General features: G+C 40.8%; 1 protein-coding gene across 4 annotated transcripts in view; it reads right to left on the bottom strand.

The window, feature by feature from the left end:
* Positions 1-23,200, bottom strand: part of NFATC3 (nuclear factor of activated T cells 3) — a 143,104-nt gene that overhangs the window by 45,005 nt on the left and 74,899 nt on the right. For all 4 annotated transcript variants that reach the window (XM_053604677.1, XM_053604696.1, XM_053604685.1 and 1 more), the window contains exons 6-8: positions 17,609-17,749; positions 11,252-11,307; positions 8,832-8,958 (exon numbers count right to left, since the gene is read on the bottom strand). In XM_053604677.1, coding sequence (XP_053460652.1) covers positions 8,832-8,958; positions 11,252-11,307; positions 17,609-17,749 — 324 coding nt within the window. The remainder of the gene's footprint in view (positions 1-8,831; positions 8,959-11,251; positions 11,308-17,608; positions 17,750-23,200) is intronic.

Below are 23,200 nucleotides of genomic sequence, written 5' to 3'. Positions count from 1 at the left end.
GGGCACCTTCTTTATTACTGAAAAAAGGAAACTTGAATGTGTAATTTAGTGTGAGAGCCACATAGAACTACAGATTAACATCCAGAATTAGACAGCCATAGTCTGCCAGGCATGAGGTCACTGGATGCAGTGAGGGTCCTGACCCAGAGGAACAATGGGGACCATGTGCTCCCCACAGCCGGGTCACTCCCAGGAGTGAGGAGGGAAGAGTACGCCTAAGATGCCTTGTAAAAAAAAAAAAGAAAGAAACAGTGTGGCACTGACATAAGGACATAGAGAACAATACAACAGAGACTCCAAAAATACATATTTGGTAAAAAACAAAAGCCAAAACTATTTAATGGGGAAAGAACAGTCCTCTTCACAAATGGTGCTGGGAAAACTAGATATCCACATGTAAAAGAATGAAAATGAATCTATAGGGCGGCGCCTGTGGCTCAGTGAGTAGGGCGCTGGCCCCATATACCAAGGGTGGCAGGTTCAAACCTGGCCCCAGCGAACTGCAACAACAAAAAAAATAGCTGGGCATTGTGGTGGGCGCCTGTAGTCCCAGCTACTCGGGAGGCTGAGGCAAGAGAATCGCCTAAGTCCAGGAGTTGGAGGTTGCTGTGAGCTGTGATGCCACAGCACTCTAGTGAGGGCCATGAAGTCAGACTCTGTACAAAAAAAAAAAAAAGAAAAAGAAAAGAAAATGAACCTACACTTTACATAATATACATAAATTAATTCAAAATGGATCAAAGAAGACCTAAATTTAGCAGCTAACCCATAAAATTCTTAGGAGAAAACATCGGACAAGTCTTCATAACTGGACTTGACAATGTTTTTTTTGTTTTTGTTTTTTTTTTAATTTTTTTTTTTTTTTGTAGAGACAGAGTCTCACTTTATGGCCCTGGGTAGAGTGCCATGGCATCACACAGCTCCCAGCAACCTCCAACTCCTGGGCTTAAGTGATTCTCTTGCCTCAGTCTCCCGAGTAGCTGGGACTACAGGCACCCGTCACAAGGCCCGGCTATTTTTTTGGCTGCAATTCAGCTGGGGCTGGGTTTGAACCCGCCACCCTCTGTATATGGGGCCAGCGCCTTACCGACTGAGCCACAGGCACCGCCCTTGACAATGGTTTTTTAAATTAGACTTTATCAAAATCAAAACTTTTGCACATCAATGGACACTATCAAGACAGTGAATGATAAAAATATTTGTAAATTAAAAACAAAGAAACCAAAAAACAAACAAACAAAAAATTGCAAATAATACATCTGACAAAAGTTTAATAATCAGCCAGGACAGGTGGTTCATACCTGTAATCCTAAAACTCTGGGAGGCTGAGGGGTGAATTGCCTGAGCTCACAGGTTCAAGACCAGCCTGAGCCAGCGTAAGACCCCGTCTCTAAAAATATCTGGGTGTTTTGTGGCAGATGCCTGTAGTCCCAGCTACTCAGGAGGCTGAGGCAGGAGGATCACTTGAGCCCAAGAGTTTTAGCTTACTATGAGCTAGGCTGATGCCACAACACTTTACCCAGGGTGACAGAGTAACACTCTAAAACCCTAACACTCTGGGAGGCTGAGGCAGGTGGATTGCCTGAGCTCACAGGTTTGAGACCATCTTGAGCCAGAGCGAGATCTTGTCTCTAAAAATAGCTAGGCATTGTGGCAGGCTCCTATAGTCCTAGCTACTTGGGAGGCTGAGGCAGGAGAAATGGAGCACACTCATGATCCACTTGCTTTAACCTCTAAATATGGCAACTGGTGAGCCCACTCCTAGCAATGAGACAACCCAAAAGACAGAGAAAAGTTATCATCAATCTTATTACTTCTAGTGCAATGTTCATGTTCCTGACACAGGCCTTCATCCAGGTTCTGATTCTTGCTCACGCTTTTCAAGTTCACTCTTTTTAATAGGCTCCTGACATCCCTAATGTATTTTTCTTCTGGCTTTTAGAAGAAATAGAAGTGTGTCCCTTCTAAAAGATCACGAAATTCTTTTCTTTCCCTTCTACTTCAGCTCCTACTCTTTTTTTTTTGGCCGGGGCTGGGTTTGAACCCACCACCTCCAGCACGTGGGACTGGCGCCCTACTCCTTGAGCCACAGGCGCCACCCCAGCTCCTACTCTTATATCAGGGAAGCCACAGTGAATCCTATACCCTGAGTCATAATTTTTTTTTTTTTATTTCCGATGCAAAAGCAAAAGAGCCTTTATTGTTACAAGCTCAAGCGTGGGCTCCCAGGGGCTCTGCTGCAACAGATCCAAGCCAGGAGCCCTGAGTCATAATTTTATATAAGGAGAAAGACTATCCAGGAAACTCTACTCTCATCACTTCATCCTGATGAGGCAGGGCCCTTGGTTACATAAGTGATTAGTTACCCTGCACTAAAAAGAGGGACTCAAAAGACAGGCTGAAAGCTACAGCAGAACATCAACCATTTTTGCATGATTCAAACTTTATTACTATGTACTTGACCCACATCTAGACACCTAAATTTAGAGTTTCTCTCCGCTAAACTGAATGTTATTTCTACTCTGCCCAATCAAGTATTACTCTTGTCCATAAAAGGTTCAGACTCTAACTTCACCGACCCATAGAAGTCCTCACTGCTGATCCATCCAAGGTAACCTCGTTTAGATAGAAATACAGTTAAATGGACCTTATAACCTTACACTATCTAGAATAAGTTGAGTTTTAGAAACACATGAACTCTTTTTTTTTTTTTTGAGACAGAGTCTCACTATGTGGCCCTGAGTAGAGTGCCTTGGCATCACAGCTCCCAGCAACCTCAAATTCTTGGGCTTAAGTGATTCTCTTGCCTCTGCCTCCCAAGTAGCTGGGACTACAGGCACTCACCACAATGCCCGGCTATTTTTTTGTTGCAGTTGTCATTGTTGTTTGGCAGACCCAGGCTGGATTCGAACCCACCAGCTCCAGTATATGTGGCTGTCGTCCTAGCCTCTGAGTCACAGGTACTGAGCCATTTTTTTTCTTTTAAGAAGAGTCTCTCTTTTTTTTTTTAAGAGTCTTACTCTACTGCCTTGGGTAGAGTGCCCTGGCATCATTGCTTATAGCAATCTCAAACTTTTGTGCTTAAGTGATCCTCTTGCCTCAGCCTTCCAAGTAGCTAGGACTATGGGTGCCTGCCACAATGCCCTGCTAGGTTTTCTGTTTTTAGTAGAGACAGGGTCTCGCTCTTGTTCAGGCTGGTCTTGAACTTGAACAAGCAATCCACCTTCCTCAGCCTACCAAAGTACTAGGATTATAGGTGTGAGCTACCACACCCAGTATATATATAAAAAAATATATATATATATATTATTTTTGGTGGCAATTGTCAAAATGAACTTTTTGCTTTGTGTTATATATGTTCATTTTCCAATTTAGAATGCTGGTGCATGAAGGGATTCAGAAAAAAAAAATTGTTCTAGTAGTTTTCAAACCACTGATGTTCCCCTTCAAGCAGCAGATGTGGAAGAGTTAAGATCCAGCAAATAGAAGCTCTTGGTTTCCTCTTCCAGTATAAACAGAACAACTTAGCTTGCTTTCATTCTTTCTTGTACATTGGCTTTTGTATAAGGCTTTATATGAAGAATAAAACAACATACACAATAGGAAAACCACACAGGATGGGTGTGGTGGCTCACACCTATAATCCTAGCACTTTGGGAGACCAAGACTGGTGGATTGCCTAAACTCATGAGTTTGAGACCAGCCTGAGCAAAAGCGAGACCCCATCTCTAAAAAAAAAAAAAAAAATAGCTGGGCATTGTATCCCAGCTGCTGGGAGAGGAGGCTAAGGCAAGAGAATCATCTCAACCTGCAAGAGTTTGAGGTTGCTGTGAGCCATGTCACCACGACACTCTACCGAGGGCGAGTGAGACTCTGTCTCTCTGCCCGCCCCCGCTCCCCCAAAAAAAAGAAAGAAAAGAAAAAAACCACACAACTAGTCTTTTTACTCTCACTGGGTACTGCCTATGGCAGAGCTGAGGCCTAATTTCCTGAGAAAGGCAGGCTTTGTCCCACCATCAGAATCATCACAATCCAAAAGTCAGTCTGTCCAGTCAACCACTGAGAAAACAGAATATACTTTCTCACAGGCACAATGTTGAACATAAGAGTGTGGCTCTGATGCTGCCCATAAAACCCCCATTACTCCAAAACTAGAGTTCAGATGGCACCTCTAATGCTAATAACTTCTCTTGGGCTTCAGAAGAAGACACACTGCTTCAATAGCTTCAGGTATACTGGGGTGGGGGGCGGTGTGCAAGGATTCCGCATTGGAAACTCTGAAGTTAGAGGCTGGGCAGAAGTTTAGGTAGCACCACTAAGGAAGTGTCTGTACTCCATTACCATCTGTGATCAGGGGACTTTGTAAATCATGTACATATGCTGGAAACTGCCTTTATTTTATTTTATTTTTTTTTGAGACAGAGCCTCAAGCTGTTGCCCTGGGTAGAGTGCCGTGGCATCATAGCTCACAGCAACCTCAAACTCCTGGGTTCAAGCGAGTCTCCTGTCTCCGCCTCCCAAGTAGCTGGGACTACAGGCGCCTGCCACAATGCCTGGCTATTTTTTGGTTGCAGCTGTCATTGTTGTTTGGCGGGCCCGGGCTGGATTCAAACCTGCCAGCTCAGGTGTATGTGGCTGGAGCCTTAGCCGCTTGAGCCACAGGTGCCGAGCCGAAACTGCCTTCATTTTATAAAGAAACTGCTGGACAAATAATGCTAATTATGATATCCAATAAAGATAACTTAAAAAAATCAGCCATTTGCCATTAATGATCATTCCTCCACTGAATATTGATTGATATTGGTCAGGCCCCTATTGTAAGGAGGTTGCCAAAAAGTTAATAAAATAAAAAATCCTTTAATAACAAATAAGCAAGGTAAGAGTATCTAAACTTTTTTATTTTTTTTGAGACAGAGTCTCACTATGTTGCCCTTGGTAGAGTGCCATGCCATCACAGCTCACAGCAACCTCAAACTCTTGGGCTTAAGCAATTTTCTTTGCCACAACCTCCCAAGTAACTGGGACTTTAGGGGCCTGCCACAACATTGCGCCCAGCTATTTTTGTTGTCGTTGTTGTAGTTGTCATTGTTTAGCAGGCCCAAGCCGGGATTGAACCCCTCAGCCCCAGCATATGTGGCTGGTGCCCTAACCACTGTGCTATGGGAGCTGAGCCAGAGCATCTAAATTTTTATAAGTAAAAATTAAAAAGGAATGATTTGCCAAAAACAAAATGTTAAAACCTCTAATATAAAGGATTCATACAAAAAACATACTAACATACCAAAGACTGAGTCACACAATAGAACACTAAGAGGCTATTAACATTCTGCAAAACATTATCCATTGATAATAAAAAATAAAAATGTTCAGTTACAAAATTTTGTATGAGCTGGTCCCATTTCCATTTTTTTTTTTTTTTTGGCCGGGGCTGGGTTTGAACCCACCACCTCCAGCATATGGGACCAGCGCCCTACTCCTTGAGCCACAGGCGCCGCCCCCATTTCCATTTTTTAAAAGTTGTGCCTATATATGACGCAAAAGAATCTAGAATGATACACTGACATTCTCCGAGTAGAAGAAAATATCAATGTTATAAACTAATCTTCTACCTGTCTTTTGAAAACATTTATAGTTATGTAGCCGGGTGTTATGGCGGGCACCTATAGTCCCAACTACTTGGGAGGCTGAGGCAAGAGAATTGCCTAAGCCCAAGAGCTGGAGGTTGCTGTGAGCTGTGATGCCATGGCATTCTACCGAGGGCAACAGAGTGAGACTCTGTCTCTAAATAAATAATAAATAAAATAAATTTACAGTTATGTACTGGCTTTTGCAAAAATTTTATTCAAAATTTCATCTCAAAAATTAAAAAAAGCTAACTACTACAAAAAAAAGACAGTAATCAACCAGAACAAATACTGTCCAAAACACTCCTTTAATTCATCTGTCAGTAGTATATGCCACTTGATTTATATTCCATCAAACATAAAGCCAGTGATGACGATAATAGTCTAATCCAATGTTCTCTCTCCACTCTTGGGCTCCACTGATTTCCATTCTCATATGTAATGCCCTCTTGGATTCTGTCTTTTTATTGTTCTCTCAGTTTGAGAACTGATAACATAAGGTAACCATATTCTCTCCTGCTTGCCTTTCATTTATTATCATTAGAAACCTCTAATCCACTGGCCCTATTACTTTTACACTTGATCTTAGCCAAAAAGCCAAAAAGCAATTGGCCCTATTACTTCTTTTAATAATCCCAGAAGCCGTTGGCCTTCTATTCAGGTTACTGTCTACAGTCCCTCTCATAACTCACTGCAACCTCAAACTCCTGGGCTCAAGCAGTCCTCCTATCTTAGCCTCCCTCATAGCTGAGACTACAGGCACAGGTCTAGCTTAGGGGTCCTCAAACTTTTTAAACAGGGGGCCAGTTCATTGTCCCTTAGACCGTTGGAGGGCCAGACTATAGTTAAAAAAAAAAACAAAAACTATGAACAAATTCCTATGCACACTGCACTTATCTTATTTTGAAGTAAAAAAACAAAAGGGGAACAAATACAATCACACTGCCGCATGTGGCCCGCGGCCATAGTTTGAGGATCCCTGGAAATGTTTTTGTAGAAAGCGGGTCTTGCTATGTTGTGATCTTCCAGCCTTGTCCTCTCAAAGCGCTGGGATTACAGGTGTGAGCCACCATTCTTGGCCAAAATTCACTTCTTATATCTCTTTTAATACTCCATGATCCCACTAACCACAAAGTCTTTGCATATGCTGCTGCCTTTTATCTGGAATGTTCTTCTTTACTTTATCTAATGTAGTAACTAATACTAGAGACTCTACAGCCAAACTGCCTCAATTCAAGTCCCATCCCTGCCACTTATTACCCAAGTTATTTCAGTTGATTCATTTGTAAAATGAGGTTATCAACAGTACCCACCTCATACAGCTATAGGAAGATAAATGAATTGTTACATGTGAACTGCACTTTGTATACACTAAATGCTCTATATGTTTGGTAAATACATAAACAAACCTGAGATGTACTCTAGCATATTCAGGAGCTCAGATTCTGGAGCCAGAATGCCTGTATGTAAAGTTTAGCTCTAAGACTTATTGTATACTGTAAAACCTTGGGCACATAACCACTCAGTTTCCTTATCTGAAGACAGAATAAAAACCTACCTTATAGATCTATTGAGAAGAGTAAATTAATTAATATAGCAAAGGCTAAGAATAAGCCTAAGAACACAGCAAATGCTATATAACTATAAACTACTATTTTTTTCCAGTTATCAACTAAAGTATCACTTCTTCATGGAAGCCTTTCTCAACCTATTAGCCTAGGCAAGAGTCCCTGTTATTTGCACCTTTCCTTTAGAGATCTAACCTAAGTGTCTAATTAAAAATTTATTGGTTTATTTATTTAGTGACTCATTAACTGCTAGACTGTAAGTTCCATGAAAGAAGAGACTGAGATAGGTTTTTCCACCTATCAAATTATTGAATTAACAAATGAATAAAATGGCTAACAAAATCTTTAGTTTTAGAAAGGTATTTATATGAAAATAATCTCAAATATTTTTACCAAGTAATTAACACTAACATTATCAAGTAATAATGATTTTCAGATTTTAGAATGCAAGTGGCCTTTAGAAACTATAAATGAAATATATCTAGGCTTTCAAAGATATGAGTAACAAATGAATAACCATTAATAATAAACAAGAACCTCTCAAATAATTGTGTTTGTTATTTTCATTTACTATAAACCACTGAAAAAGTTTTTGTAAAAGTTTTGGAGAGTAAAGTTCACTATGATTTTTTATTATTATATACTCTAGTGACTAGCATAATGCCTAGCAAAGAGAAAGCCTCTGGAAATATTTGTTTTTTTAGTATGTAACCATCAACATGAAACACTGCATATACAGTATTTATGTGTCACAATCAAAACTGGAAAGTTATAGCACTTGAACTACTGCAAAAAAGTAGTTTCAAACCCAAAAAAGGAATAGAAGCCTCTTTTGTTAGTGTATCTATAAAATCAGAACTTTTGACATCAACTCTGTATCTCCCACAGCCCACATTACAGTACAGATGTTACTTGCCAAATGAAAATTCAATGACAGGCTCGGCGCTCATAGCACAGTGGTTACAGCGCCAGCCACATACACTGAGGGTGGTGGGTTTGAAACTGGCCCAAGCCAGCTGAACAACTGCAACCAAAAAATAGCCAGGGTGTTGTGGTGGGTGCCTGTAGTCCCAGCTACTTGGGAGGCAAGAGAATTGCTTAAGTCCAAGAGTTGGAGGTTGCTGTGAGCTGTGACAGCACAGCACTCTACCAAAGGCAACATAGTGAGACTCTGTCTCAAAAAAAAAAAAGAAAGAAAGAAAACTCAATGAGAGACTTCTCATTTGTGTTTGGTTGAGATGTGAGATGAAGACACAATGAAGTAGAAACACTGGCTTTTTGCAGTGCTAAGAACATAAGGAGAGTTCATGAGCCTTGAGCCTTGGTCATGAATGTACACATACAAGCACCTGCCCCTCAGTAATGATGGTGATTTTTGACAGCTTCTGAAAAAATACTTCAAACCTACAGTCCCTCTTCTATTTTCCCTATAAACACTACAAAATAACAACTGATATTTAAAGTCTAATATTTAAAGTCAACACAAATCTAATATTTAAAGTCAACACAAACTTCAGATGTTGGTGTTTTTATTGATTATAAACGCCCTACCTTAAACATTCTAAAAAAGGATTAACTGAATAACTTTTTACTCATTATAAAAGAAAGTTCTTTAGCAAACCATCACAACAACTCATACCTGGTGTGTAAGTAAAACGTTGAGACTGGCTTTTTTTCCTCTTGCCATTGCAAAGATAAAAGTGCACCTGCACTGCAGCTGTAACTGCGGGGTTATGATATGGAGGAACTTCAAGGACAATTTGAGCCTAAGGAGCATGGAAAGCAAGATTATGTTACACTCAGAACTAAAAATGAAATGCACCTGCTAAACTCAGAGAAACTTATGCATCTTTAACCACAAGAGCTTTCCCCTCATACACATCAACTGGTCATATAGGTCATCTGGAGATTTACCTTATGAATACTTCGGTCTTGGCAGAGATAAGACCTTTAATCATTAAAGAAGAAGTTGCTTTTTAACCCATCCAATTGTGTTACTAATTGTAGCAAAAATAAAAAGGCCCTATATACTATGTAGTGAGATATTTTGCCTTACAAATATTATGTTACTATTAACAGAAAGTTCACTCTGATTTTATTTACTTTATTTTTTTGAGACAGAGTCTCACTTTGTCACCCTCAGTAGAGAGCTGTAGTGTCATAGCTCACAGCAATCTCAATCTCCTGGGCTTAAATGATTCTCTTGCCTCAGCCTCCCAAGTAGCTGGGACTACAGGCACTGGCCACAACGTCCAACTATTTTAGAGATGAGGTCTTGCCCTGGCTCAGGCTGGTCTCGAACCTGTGAGCTCAAGCAATCCACCCATCTCAGCCTTCCAAACGTTGGGATTACAGGTATGAGCCACCGTGCATGGCCTACTTATTTACTTTTTTAAGAGACAAGGTCTTCTGCCTCAACCTCCTGAGTAGCTAGCGTTACAGGTAAAAGCCATCCTCTCCGGACATTCTAGTTTTTTTTTTTTTTTTTTTTTAAGGCTTTTTTTATGAGGAGGGATTGGTATTGAACAAGAGGCCTGATTTTGAAGAACCATTAGTACCACTGACCTTGCACTTTATTCTTTTTTTGTTGTTGTTGCAGTTTTTGGCCGGGGCCGGGCCCAAACCCACCACCTCTGGTATATGGGGCTGGCACCCTACATCTTGAGCCACAGGCGCCGCCCCGACATTCTGGTTTTTAATTATATTCCCTATTTCCCAAGCTTGAATTATACTTTAGATTTCTTTTTTCGAGACAAGGTCTCACTGTACCCAGGCTAGAGGATAATGGTGTCATCCTAGCTCACTACAATCTCAAAAACACCTGAACTCAACTGATCGTCCTGCCTCAGATTCCCAAGTAGCTAGGACAGTGGTTCTCAACCTGTGGGTCACGACCACAGGAACTGTATTAAAGGGCCGCAGCAATTAGGAAGGTTGAGAACCACTAAGCTACGACTATAGACACATACCACCAAGCTTGGCTATTAGAAAAAAAAATTTTTTTTTGGAGAGGCAGGTCTCCAAACTTACTATGCTGCTCAGGCTGGTCCTGAACTCCTGGCCTCAACCAATCCTCCTGCCTTGGCCTCCCAAAGTGCTAGCATTACAGGCATGACCCACCGTGGCCAGCCTAGATTTCTTAAGTTTTATATTCAGAATGTTCTAAATTGGCATTACATAAAATCTGTATTAATATAAAAAATTATTTAACGCAAGCAGGATGAAAACCCTTAGCTCCAAACCATATATAATCCTCAACCTAACTGCTCCATGTGTTTGGAAAGCACTGTGGGCAACAGTATTCTCTACTACAGAGAAGATTTTATTTCCATTCCAACCATGATGAAGGGACCACAGCTTTCAGCAAGGAATCCTAGAAGGGTTAATAAAGTAGCTAAGAAGTAGGAATAATGGTTAAATATACAAATCCCAAAAGGTTTGTCCTCCTATCTTTTGCCCATAAATTCATTACTGAATTTGTTGATTTCTTCACTAAATTCATAGAAATTAATGATAATTTCAATGAGGACCTTCCGATAATCTTTCATTTCTATTCTCCTTTTCTATACACAAAAAAGAGAAGATAAGACACCATTTGCTTATCTTTTCTAAAATTTAATACTAGGAAAGAATTTCATTTCCAAATGTCTAAGAATTCTAATTTACTTTTCTTTTTTTTTTTTTTTGTAGAGACAGAGTTTCACTTTATGGCCCTCAGTAGAGTGCCGCGGCCTCACACAGCTCACAGCAACCTCCAACTCCTGGGCCTACGCAATTCTCTTGCCTCAGCCTCCCGAGCAGCTGGGACTACAGGCGCCCGCCACAACGCCCGGCTATTTTTTGGTTGCAGTTTGGCTGGGGCTGGGTTTGAACCCACCACCCTCGGTATATGGGGCCGGCGCCTTACTAACTGAGCCACAGGCGCCGCCCCCTCTCTAATTTACTTTTCTATTATTCAGTATGTAAAAGACCATGCTCAGCTATACCATAAAATAATATTCTTCAATTTTCTCATTAAGCTTTTTAAATATTTCTTAAGAATTAAGGTAAATTTCTTACCCCTTGACATTTTTCCCTGATTATTTTCCCTTCTACTTCCCATTGAGGTCGTCCATCTATTAAAAGAAACAATTTATAGTTAAAAGCAATTTGTGTCAGAAAGTATACAAACAAAATCTAATGCATGTAGTGGTACACATTTATTGGCAAAGGGAATCTTTTTCTTACTGATTTCCATTATGAAAATAAAATGTGAATGTGTGCCAATGAGAGAAAAATAAGAACAATCTTGGGCTGCCCAGGTTAGCAGACCGCACAGAGTTCATTTTACTCATCTACCCAAGTGATGTGCGAATGTCCTGAAAACACCCCCACAATGTAGTGAGCAACTTTTGCTTGTATACCTCAAGTGATGGGAAATTCAATTTCTCAACCATTCCATCTTTGGATAATACCTCTGCTAGAAATCATCTCATGATAAATAACATTTGTTTCTATGGTATAAAAGACAATTGATCTATACCAGAAAGTAGTATTCTTTAATTTTCTCCAACTGGTCTAAGTACTATTCCTTGCAGCCACTAAAAAAATAAAAATCTTGAGAGCTTCTCTGAGACAAAATTTCAGATGTTGAAAAGCAGCTATATCTGCCTGTGTCTGTCTCTTGCTGGCTAGCATCCCTAGGTGTGCATCTATCCCTTACATAATATTTTAGCCTTCCTGATCACTCTTCTTCGAACATTGCTCCTCCACTTTTCCTTCAAATGCACCAGGCCCAAGAGGACTGAAGAGCCCAGGTAAGAAATGACCATGTCATTTGACGGTAGACAATGACGGAGGCTTTTGCCATCCCATGTGGAGATGCTGTGTTTGCTAAGAAAAGCTTTCTTGGCAGCTGTACCACATTGACTCTCACACTAAGTTTGTGGCAAACAAGTGTCCCTCAATCTATCAAATTTCCTACTGCCATGTTCCCCTACTGAGAACCTGTATAGCAGGAGTTTTCTTTTTGACTAACCCTTGTAACATTTATTTCTCCCAATAGGGAGATTTCATTTTATTGGATTACTGGACTTAACAAGATCTTTTTTTTTTTTTTTTTGAGACAGAGTCTCAAGCTGTCTCCCTTGATAGAGTGCTATGGCCTCCTAACTCACAGCAACTTCAAAGTTGCCTCAGTTTTTCATTTTTAGTAGAGATAGGGTCTCACTCTTGCTCAGGCTGATCTCAAACTCATGAGCTCCAGTGGTCCACCTGGCTCGGCCTCCCCAAATGCTAGGATTACAGGCATGAGCCACCGGGCCAAGCTTACCAAGATCTTTTTTTTTGTTTTTTTGAGACAGTCTCACTTTGTCATCCTTGGCAGAGTGCTGTGTCATCACAGCTCACAGCAACCTCAGACTCCTGGACTTAAGTGATTCTCTAGCCTTAGCCTCCCAAGTCACTGGGACTAAAGGTGCCCACCACAATGCACAGCTATTTTTTTTTTTAGAGACAAGGTCTCACTCTGGCTCAGGCTGGTCTTGAAACTGTGAGCTCAGGCAATCCACTCCTCTTGGCCTTCCAAGTGTTGGGAATATAAGCCACTGTACTAGGCCCAATACTGGTCTTTAAAAATATTTCTTAGCCTTTCCAGACTTACGTCACCTAAAGATTTAGCGGACACATTTTCTCTCTTTATCCCAAATGAACTACATGTACTCACCTAGAGATACCTGCTGATAAAAGTATCACTCTATATTGACATGCAACTATTCCAAAGCATTCTTTTTGTGTCATGAGCTTTCATTCATCTAGTAACTAAGTTATTCAAGTATCTTTTTATTTTATTTTTGTTTTTTCAGACAGAGTCTCACTTGTTGCCCTTGGTAGAGGGCTCTGGCGTCATAGTTCACAGCAACCTCAAACTCTTGGCTCACACGATTCCCTTGTCTCAGCCTCCTGAGTAGCTGGGATTACAGGCACCCACCACAACTATTTTTTTAGAGATGGGGTCTCACTTTTGCTCAGGCTGGTCTCGAACCTGTGAGCTCAGGTGATTCACCTACCTCGGCATCCAGAGTGCTGGATTACAGGTGTGAGCCACCACACCTGAACTCTATTCAAGTATCTTCACAGTTAACACAACCAATTCATCTGGTTGGTGACGGCAACAGGAGAGACTTCATCACATGCCTTCCAGATTGTAACTATCATTTCCCAGTTTGGTAAACTAGATAATAGCTACTCCTGCCGTATAAGAGACACTACAAACAAGTGCTATGCTTATTAGTTCAGCAACCACTTGCTGGATCTTATGTGTGAGACACTTTGGGTTACTGAGGTAACTGAGACAGGATACCCTGCCATTAGTCTATGGATGAAAGGCAATCATAAACAGTTCATTATAATAAAATGTGATGAGTACAGTAACTAATAAGGATGCATTCCGGATAAACCAAGAGCAAGGTAAGGTTCCTTATCCTAATCTTGTGGTAGGAGAGTGAAACAAAGAAGGCTTCCTGGAGGAGATAGAACTCATGAGTGGGAGGGCAGGCTCGCCAGAGGAGACAGCATGAGCAAAGGTAAGATGACAAGAAACGGCAAGATAAAGAGAACAATAAGTGTTGATGGAGTAAAAAGTAACAGGCAGGGAGTAGTAAGAAGAAGGTCGGAAGACAGGCAGCTAATTATGGCCTAAATGCCACATTAAAGAGTCTGTAAAATGAAGAGGATCATTAAAGGTGCTTTTTAAATTTTTATTTTATTTACCTTTTTTTTTAGAGACAGAGTCTCATTTTATTGTCCTTGGTAGAGTGCTGTAGCATCACAGCTCACAGCAACCTCCAATTCCTGGGCTTAGGTGATTCTCTTGCCTCAGCCTCCCCAGTAGCTGGGACTACAGGTGCCCGCCATAACATCTGGCTATTTTTTTGTTGCAGTTTGGCGGGGGCCGGGTTCGAACTTGCCACCCTTGGTATATGGGGCTGGTACCCTACCCACTGAGTACCAGGGGCTGCCCACTTATTTTATTTATTTATTTATTTTTTTGAGACAGAGTCTCAAGCTTTCACCCTCGGTAGAGTGCCGTGATGTCACAGCTCACAGCAACCTCCAACTCTTGGGCTTAAGCGATTCTCTTGCCTCAGGCTCCCAAGTAGCTGGGACTACAGGCGCCCGCCACAATGCCTGGCTATTTTTTGGTTGTAGTTGTGATTATTGTTTGGCAGGCCTGAGCTGGATTTGAACCTGCCAGCTCTGGTGTATGTGGCTGGCGCCTTAGCTGCTTGAACTAAAGGCACCAAGCCTTCACAGCAATTTTATCTGGAATTATCTTGTTGATTTGTTTTTATGTTAATTTTTTGCTGCCCCACTGTCAGAGCAGGCAACCTGAAGGTTTTATTTACCATCATATCTTCTAGAGCAGTGGTTCTCAACCCTCCTAATGCCGCAACCCTTTAATACAGTTCCTCAAGTTGTGGTGACCCCCAATCATAAAATTATTTTTGTTGCTACATCACAGCAACAATGGTTGGGGGTCACCACAACATGAGGAACTATATTAAAGGACTGCAGTATTAGGAAGGCTGAGAACCACTGCTCTAGAGGGAAGGAGTTGATCATACATGAGCCATGGAGCTAAACTGTATGTAAGGTACAGACAATGTATTATTTCTTATTTTTGGTATAGGTATGCACACTAAGTAGTAACGAAAATAATTTTATGGTTGGGGGTCACCACAACATGAGCAATTGTATTAAAGGGTCACAGCATTAGATAGGTTGAAAACCACTGGCTTAAGCCAAAGAGTTGGAGATTAATGTAAGCTGTGACGCCACATCACTCTACCAAGGGCGACAAAGTTAGACTCTGTCTTTTAAAAAAAAGAGAGACAGTGGCGGCGCCTGTGGCTCAAGGAGTAGGGCGCCGGTCCCATATGCCGGAGGTGGCGGGTTCAAACCCAGCCCCGGCCAAAAAACCACAAAAAAAAAAAAAAAAAGAGAGAGACAGTTATGATATTCTTGTTTATGTCTACCAGGTTATAAGTATTAGCAACACTTTTAGCTACTCTTCATTTGGCCCTGCCAAAAACTGGGGAAAACCCAAATATCCGGTTAAGAGAAAAAAGAATAAATCGTGGTACATTTATACAATGAAAACACTAAACAGTAGTGATATCAAAAAGATCTTTAATTACATGAATCAAGGTGGATAAATCTTGAAACATTAACCCTTTGCACTCATTTGCTTTTTTCTCGATTCCTTTATTCTACTTGGGATTTAATTTTTTAAATGCCCCAGATTTTATAAAGCGTGGCAGTAGAATAAAAAACTGGAGTTTCTTTTCATATAAACTTATTTATTTGGATTTTTTAATATTTCAAATATAAAATGCTAACTGTGTCGTCACACTCGACATCCAAGTGCAAAAGGTTAATGTTGATTTCTGAAAAAGTAATTTTCTGAAGAATAAATGTAATATTGCAGAAAGCCCCGAAATGGGGGGAAAAACTTTATAAAACTATAAAGAAAAGTAGGGATTGATTCAGGTGAGGAAGAGGCACCCAGAGGCCTTCAAAGGTAAATGTTATTATTTCTTTTTTTTTTTTTTTTTGAGACAGAGTCTCAAGCTATTGCCCTGGGTAGAGTGCCATGGCATCACAGCCCACAGCAACCCCCAACTCCTGGGCTTAAGCGATTCTCCTGCCTCAGCCTCCCAAGTAGCTGGGACCACAGGTGCTCACCACAATGCCTGGCTATTTTTTGTTGTTGTTGCAGTTATCATTGTTGTTTTAACTGGCCCAGGCCAGGTTCGAACCTGCCAGCCTTGGTGTATGTGGCCAGTACCCTACCCACTGAGCCATGGGCGCTGTCTAAATGTTATTATTTCTTAAACTCAGTAGTAGGTATATGTATTTGTTTTATTACTCTTATGAAAATGGTATTTCACAATTTTTAAAATATTCTTAAAGCTGAGAGGAAATAATTGATAGAAAAAGTATTTTAAATATGCTAAAAAAGGATAAAATCAAACATTCTGATAAACATTGTATTCTTCTACTTTAAAAATACTAAGATATAATTCACAAACTATACATATAATTCTTTTAACATACACAATTTGGAGGTTTTTCATGTATTTGGAGTTGTATACCCATCACTACTAACTTCAGAATATTTCATCACCCCAAAAAGAAAGAAACCTTGCTCCCATTAGCAGTCACTCCTCAATAACACCTTTTTTTTTTCTGAGACAGAAAATCTGAAGCAGTCACCCTGGGTAGAGTGCCATGGCAACACAGCTGACAGCAAGCGATTCTCTTGCCTGAGCCTCCCAAGTAATTGGGACTATAGGAGCCCGCCACAATGCCCGGCTATTTTTTTGGTTGTAGTTCTTATTGCTATTTGGCAGGCCCAGGCTGGATTCGAACTGGCTACCTCCCATGCATGTGGCTGACACCCTAGCCACTTGAGCTATAGGCGCCAAGCCAATAACACCTCTTTCCAATCACCCAAAACCACTAATCCATTTAATAGCTCTGTAGATTGCTTATTCTGGACATTCTCTATAAATAGAATCATATAATTTGTAGTCTTTTGTGCTAGTTTCTTTTACCTGGCATGTTTTCAGGGTTTATCCTATAGTAGCATGTAACAATATATCATTAATATTTATGGCCAAATAATATCCCACTATATGGATATACCACAGTTTGCTTATCCATTCATTAGGTGGTAAGCATTTGGGTTGTTTTATTTTTTTCTGTTATTAATAAAACTGCTATAAATGTTGGAGTCTAAGTTTTTATACTGACATAAGTTTTCTTTTTCTTTTTTTTTTTTATTCTTTCCAGCATGACCAACAATAGTTTGGCTTTGGGAACCCACGTGGAAAACCATTTCAGTGAAAAGTGCAGGAAGCCCCACCAATCCCTTGAGAGTTTTGCCTTTCTCTTTTTTTCAGCCTCACTATGTTGCCCTCGGTATAGTGCCAATGAGTCACAGCTCACAGCAACCTCCAATTCTTGGGCTTAAGAGATTTTTTTGATTCAGCCTCCCAAGTAGCTGGGACTACAGGCACCTGCCACAATGCCCAGTTATTTTTTTGTTGGAGTTGTCATTATTGTTTAGCTGGCCCGGGCTGGGTTTGAACCCGCCAACTTCAGTGTATGTGGCTGGCACGGTTCAATTCTTTTAAATATATACCTAGGAGGAAAATTGCTAATAGGAATTTTTCTCCTTTTAAGACATTTTTACAAACAATTTAACATTTATATGAAAATTTAATAAATGTTCGGTTTACAATAAAATTAAGTGCATAAATGCCTGTAGCTTTAGTAAACTATTTTTGTCATTATTGTTACTGAAACATTTTAATAATTTATTTAATCCTTCTGCCCCATAGTTTGAAGTTAATTAACTCATATACTATTTACCTTGTCCTTTTTCAAGGAAAATTATTTTGGATTCTGGAAGAAAATTAGATCCAGTCACAATCATTTCATGACCTCCATTTACAGAGCAGCTGTTGATGCTGTACTTCTCAATATGAGGAAGTTCTTGTGCAGATCGCTGGGCTGTATTTGTTAAGAGTTGAGAAGAAACAAAATGTTAGTTAAAAATATTTTCTAAATAGATGACAAATTTGAGCTAAAAGTGAAAATAAACAAAAGCAAATCTAGAGATTATTCAGGCTTTTAACTTTTTTTTTTTTTTTGAGACAGAGTCTCACTTTGTCACCTTTGGTAGAGTGCTGGGGTATCTCACAGCAACCTCAAACTCTTGGACTTAATGGATTCTCTTGCCTCAGCCTCCCAAGAAGCTGGGACCACAGCTATTTTTAGAGAAGAGGTCTTGAACCCATGAGCTCAGGCAATCCACACACATCAGTCTCCCATATTCAGGCTTTTCAAATTCAAGAAAATAGTAACAATAGCTACTAAAAGAACTAAGTTATTTAGAAAACAAAATATATTAAATTTATAGATTTCTGAACTATTTTCTTAGACTACAACTATTAAAAAACTAATAAAGAGAAATTAATATCTTCAATTTCACATAGACTCCATCACTTGTACCTCATCTGCTTTTCTCTTTTTAGCTTAAATCTTTTATTTTTTTTTTTTTTTGAGACAGAACCTCAAGTTGTCACCCTGGGTAGAGTGCCATGGCATCACAGCTCACAGCATCCTCCAACTCCTGGGCTCAAACGATTCTCCTGCCTCAGCCTCCCAAGTAGCTGGGACTACAGGCACCCTCTACAATGTCTGGCTATTTTTTGGTTGCTGCCGTCATTGTTGTTTGGTGGGCCCAGGCTGGATTCGAACCCACCAGCTCAGGTGTATGTGGCTGGCGCCTTAGCCTCTTGAGTCACAGGCACCGAGCCTCTTTTTTTTGAGACAAAGTCTCATTTTGTCGCCCTCGGTATAGTGTTGTTGCATCACAGCTCACAGCAACCTCCAGCTCTTGGGCTTAGGCGATTCTCTTGCCTCAGCCTCCCAGGTAGTTGGGACTATAGGCACACGCCACAATGCCCGGCTATTTTTTTGTTGCAGTTTGGCTGGGGCTGGGTTGGAACCCGCCACCCTCGATATATGGAGCCGGCGCCCTACTCACTGAGGCATAGGCGCCGCTCTCAGCTTAAATCTTTAATATATTTCTTCCATACAACTACATTAAAATTTGTAAATCTAACATAATTAGAAAAAGCACCTAAGTCCAAACATGTATAATGATACTGCATATAATTAAGAGAAGAAAGTTTTGGGCGGCACCTGTGGCTCAGTGAGTAGGGCGCCGGCCCCATATGCCAAGGGTGGCAGGTTCAAACCCAGCCCCAGCCAAACTGCAACAAAAACATAGCCGGGCATTGCGGCGGGCGCCTGTAGTCCCAGCTGCTCGGGAGGCTGAGGCAAGAGAATCGTGTAAGCCCAAGAGTTAGAGGTTGCTGTGAGCCGTGTGACGCAACGGCACTCTACCCGAGGGCGGTACAGTGAGACTCTGTCTCTATTAAAAAAAAAAAGAAGAAACTTTTTAAAGAACTACTACAGGACAAACACCAAGTAACCCTCTCATCAAGAAAATACTTAGGTTCAGCAGCTGTAGCACAGTGGCTACAGTGCAGGCCACATTAACTGAGGCTGGTGGGTTCGAACCCAGCCTGGGCCTGCTAAACAACACTGACAACTGCAACAAGAAAAAAAATAGCCGGGTGTAGTAGAGGGCGCCTGTAGTTCCAGCTACTTGGGAGGCTGAGGCAGGAGAATTAGGCGTAAGCCCGAGAGTTGGAGACTGCTGTGAGCTGTGACGCCACAGCACTCTATCCAGGGAGACACAGTAAGACTCTGTTTTAAAAAACAAAAAAAAGACCATACTTAGATTATTGTTGTGACATTAGACTTCCATCTTAGACAATTTTCTAAACTAAATTTATTTATTATTATTATTATTTTTTTTTTTTGGTTGCAGTTTTGGCCGGGGCCGGGCTTGAACCCGCCACCCTCGGTATATGGGGCCCGTGCCTTACCGACTGAGCCACAGGCGCCGCCCAACTAAATTTAACTAAAATATAAATGAAATACACACTTCAATACTCAATTTTCAGAAATGGCTATAAATGTTTCCATAGTGACTACACACTTTTCTTCTTTCCAGGATATGGGGAACACAACTAAATTTTTCTTTTTGGAGATAAAGGCTTGCTATGTCGCCCTTGGTAGAATACCATGGCATCACAGCTTACAGTAACCTGAAATTCTTGGGCTTAAGCAATTCTCTTGCCTCAGCCTCCCAAGTAGCTGGGACTACAGGTGCCTGCTACAACGCTTGGCTATTTTGTTGTTGTTGTTGTAGTTGTCATTGTTGTTTAGGAGGCCTGTGCCGGGTTCAAACCTGCCAGTCGCAGTGTATGTGGCCAGTGCCCTAACTACTGAGCAATGGGCACCGAGCCACCAAATTTTTTTAAATGCATAGAATCTTTATTTAAACAAATTTTTTATTTTTTTTTAGAGACAGAGTCTCACTTTGTCGCCCTCGGTACAGTGTTATGGCGTCATAGCTCACAGCAACCTCCAGCTCTTGGGCTTAGGCAATTCTCTTGCCTCAGCCTCCTGAGTAGCTGGAACTACAGATGTCTGCCACACGCCTGGCTTTTTTTTGTTGCAGTTTGGTCAGGGCCGGGTTTGAACTTTCCACCCTCAGTATACGGGGCTGGCACCCTACTAACTGAGCCACAGATGCTGCCCTTATTTAAATCAACTTTTTAAAAAATTATTTATTTATTTTTTTTTTTTTTTTGAGCCAGAGTCTAAAGCTATGGCCCTGGGTCGAGTGCTGTAGCATCACAGCTCACGGCAATCTCCAGCTCCTGGGCTCAAACAATTCTCCTGCTTCTGATTCCCAAGTAGCTGGGACTATAGGCACCCACCACAACACCCAGCTATTTTTTGGTTGTAGCCATCATTATTGTTTGGCAGGCCCAGGCTGGATGCGAACCCTCCAGCTCAGGGATATGTGGCTGACACCTTAGCCGTTTGAGCCACAGGCACTTAGTCCAAAGAAGATATTAAAATAGATCCCTTCATAGGGCTTTAGGATCACCCACCCCTTGGGATGTACCAAGCACCAACCTAAATCTCAGAAAATACTCAAATCTCTGCTATTCTAAATAGCTCACTAAAAACAAGCACTAATACAGATACATTCTAAGTAACCAAGAATGACTTAAACACAGCCATATTAAAAAATTACTCACATATTAAAAGTAGTATTTTGAATATTTAATAAGGAAAAACGTCCATGATATAGTAAGTGAAAAAAGGCAAACCAAGATATAAAACTGGCTGGGTGTGTTAGCTCATAGCTGTAATCCGAGTACTTTGGGAGTCTGAGGTAATAAGGATTGCTTGAGGCCAGGAGTTCGAGACAAGCCTAATCAACATAGCTAGAGCCCATCTCTACAAAAAATTTAAAAACTTGGCTTGGTTCCTGTAGCTCAGCAGCAAGGGCGCCAGCCATATGCACCAGAGCTGGTGGGTTCAAATCCAGTCTGGGCCCGCCAAACAACAATGACAACTACAACCAAAAAATAGCTGAGTGTTGTGGTGCGTGCCTGTAGTCCCAGTTACTTGGGAAGCTGAGGCAAGATTGCTTAAGCCCAAGAGTTTGAGGTTGCTGTGAGCTGTGACGCCAAGGCACTCTACCCATGATGACAGCTTGAGACTCTGTCTCAAAAAAAAAAAAAAAAATTTAAACATTAATCAGGTGTGTCGACATGCTCCTATAGTCCCAGCTATTCCAGGAGCTGAGGAAGGAGGACTACTTGAGCCTAGGAGTTTGAGGTTGCAGTGAGCTATGAGGAGGCCAGTGCATGCCACCTCAGCAACTAAGCCCCTGTATCCAAAAAAAAAAAGTTATGGGTGGCGCCTGTGGCTCAATGGGTAGGGCGCTGGCCCCATATATGGAGGGTGGTAGGTTCGAACCCAGCCCCTGGCCAAACTGCAACAAAAAAATAGTTGGGCATTGTGGCAGGCACCTGTAGTCCCAGCTACTTGGGAGACTGAGGGAAAAGAATCGCCTAAGCCCAGAAGTTGGAGGTTGCTGTGAGCTGTGACGCCACAGCACTCTACCGAGGGCAACAGAGTAAGACTGTCTCTTAAAAAAAAAAAAAAAAAGTTGTGTCATGTAAGCCCAATTAAAAATGTCATGAGTGTATGTAAAAGATAAAAAGATAGAATAATATAAAAAAGAAAAGAAGATCTAAAAAAGTTAATAGTGACTATCTCTACGATATATATATTTTTATTTTCTTTTTTGTTGTTGTTGAGACAGATTCTCACTCTATGGTCCTGGGTGGAGTTCTGTGATGTCAGCCTAGCTCACAACAATCTCAAACTCCTGGGCTCAAGCCATCTTCCCACCTTGGCCTCCCAGGGTGTTAGGATTATAGGCATGAGCCACCACATCTGGCCTATAGAAGATTTTAATACTGTACTAAGTCTTTGTACTAGTCGACATTTTCAATATTCTCAATAATAATCACATAGTCTATGAATAAAAAAGAAAAATTAAAAATCATTTGAGTAACTTCATCTCAAAAACTCAAACCACTCTATGAACTTGAATTATTTAAATTATTTTTTTTAAAGGTGGCGCCCGTCACTCAGTGGGTAGGGCAGTGGCCATATACACCCAGGCTGGTGGGTCTGAAGCCAGCCCAGGCCAGCTAAAAAAAAAACAGTGACAACTGCAACCAAAAAAAATAGCCGGCCATTGTGGCGGACACCTATAGACCCAGCTACTCAAGAGGCTAAGGCAAGAGAATGACCTAAGCCCAGGAGTTAGAGGTTGCTGTGAGCTGTGACATCATAGCACTTTATCAAGGGCGACATAGTGAGACTCTATCTCAAAAAAAAAAAAAAAAGTAAATTATTTTGTTAAAAAAACAAACATCAATACGTACATGGGTATAGAACACTCTAGCAGGATAATGAGGAAGCCGGCAATGGAGCTGCATCTAAGAAGGGAAACTGCTGACTCAGAAATCTACTTTGTATTCTTTTTGAATTTTGTACCATGTACTTACATTATTTATTAAAAATTAATATAAAAATTAGTTTACAGTGAATTCTATTACTGCAAATTTACTCAGTGATCCCCACAGTCAACTGAGAAATGATAAAGTATTAGTCCAATTCAGCAAACAGAAAAAAAGAAGCATGAAAAGGATATACAGTAGGTGTAATCCTAGAGTAAGAATACATATGGCCAACAAAAATAAAATGGTAGAAATGGCTGCAAATGTATCTGTAGTGACTGTACATTTATCCACCTTCCCAGGGTATATGGAACATAATCTAAGGTTTATATTTCTAGAAGGAACAATTTTCCTTTCAATATAATCAGGAGTACTAAGAAAACCTGTGTTCTAAGCACAGCTCTGTCACCAACAAGCAAATAACCCTAGATGAATACTTGGGATACTTGTGCCTCAGTTTCCTTCTTTGCGAAATTATGGCATGGAATGGCTC

The sequence above is a fragment of the Nycticebus coucang genome, chromosome 2, assembly GCF_027406575.1.
Source record: "Nycticebus coucang isolate mNycCou1 chromosome 2, mNycCou1.pri, whole genome shotgun sequence".
Lineage (NCBI taxonomy): Eukaryota > Metazoa > Chordata > Mammalia > Primates > Lorisidae > Nycticebus > Nycticebus coucang.
Note: the sequence above shows the minus strand (reverse complement) of the source record. Positions and strands in the feature narration are given on the sequence as shown.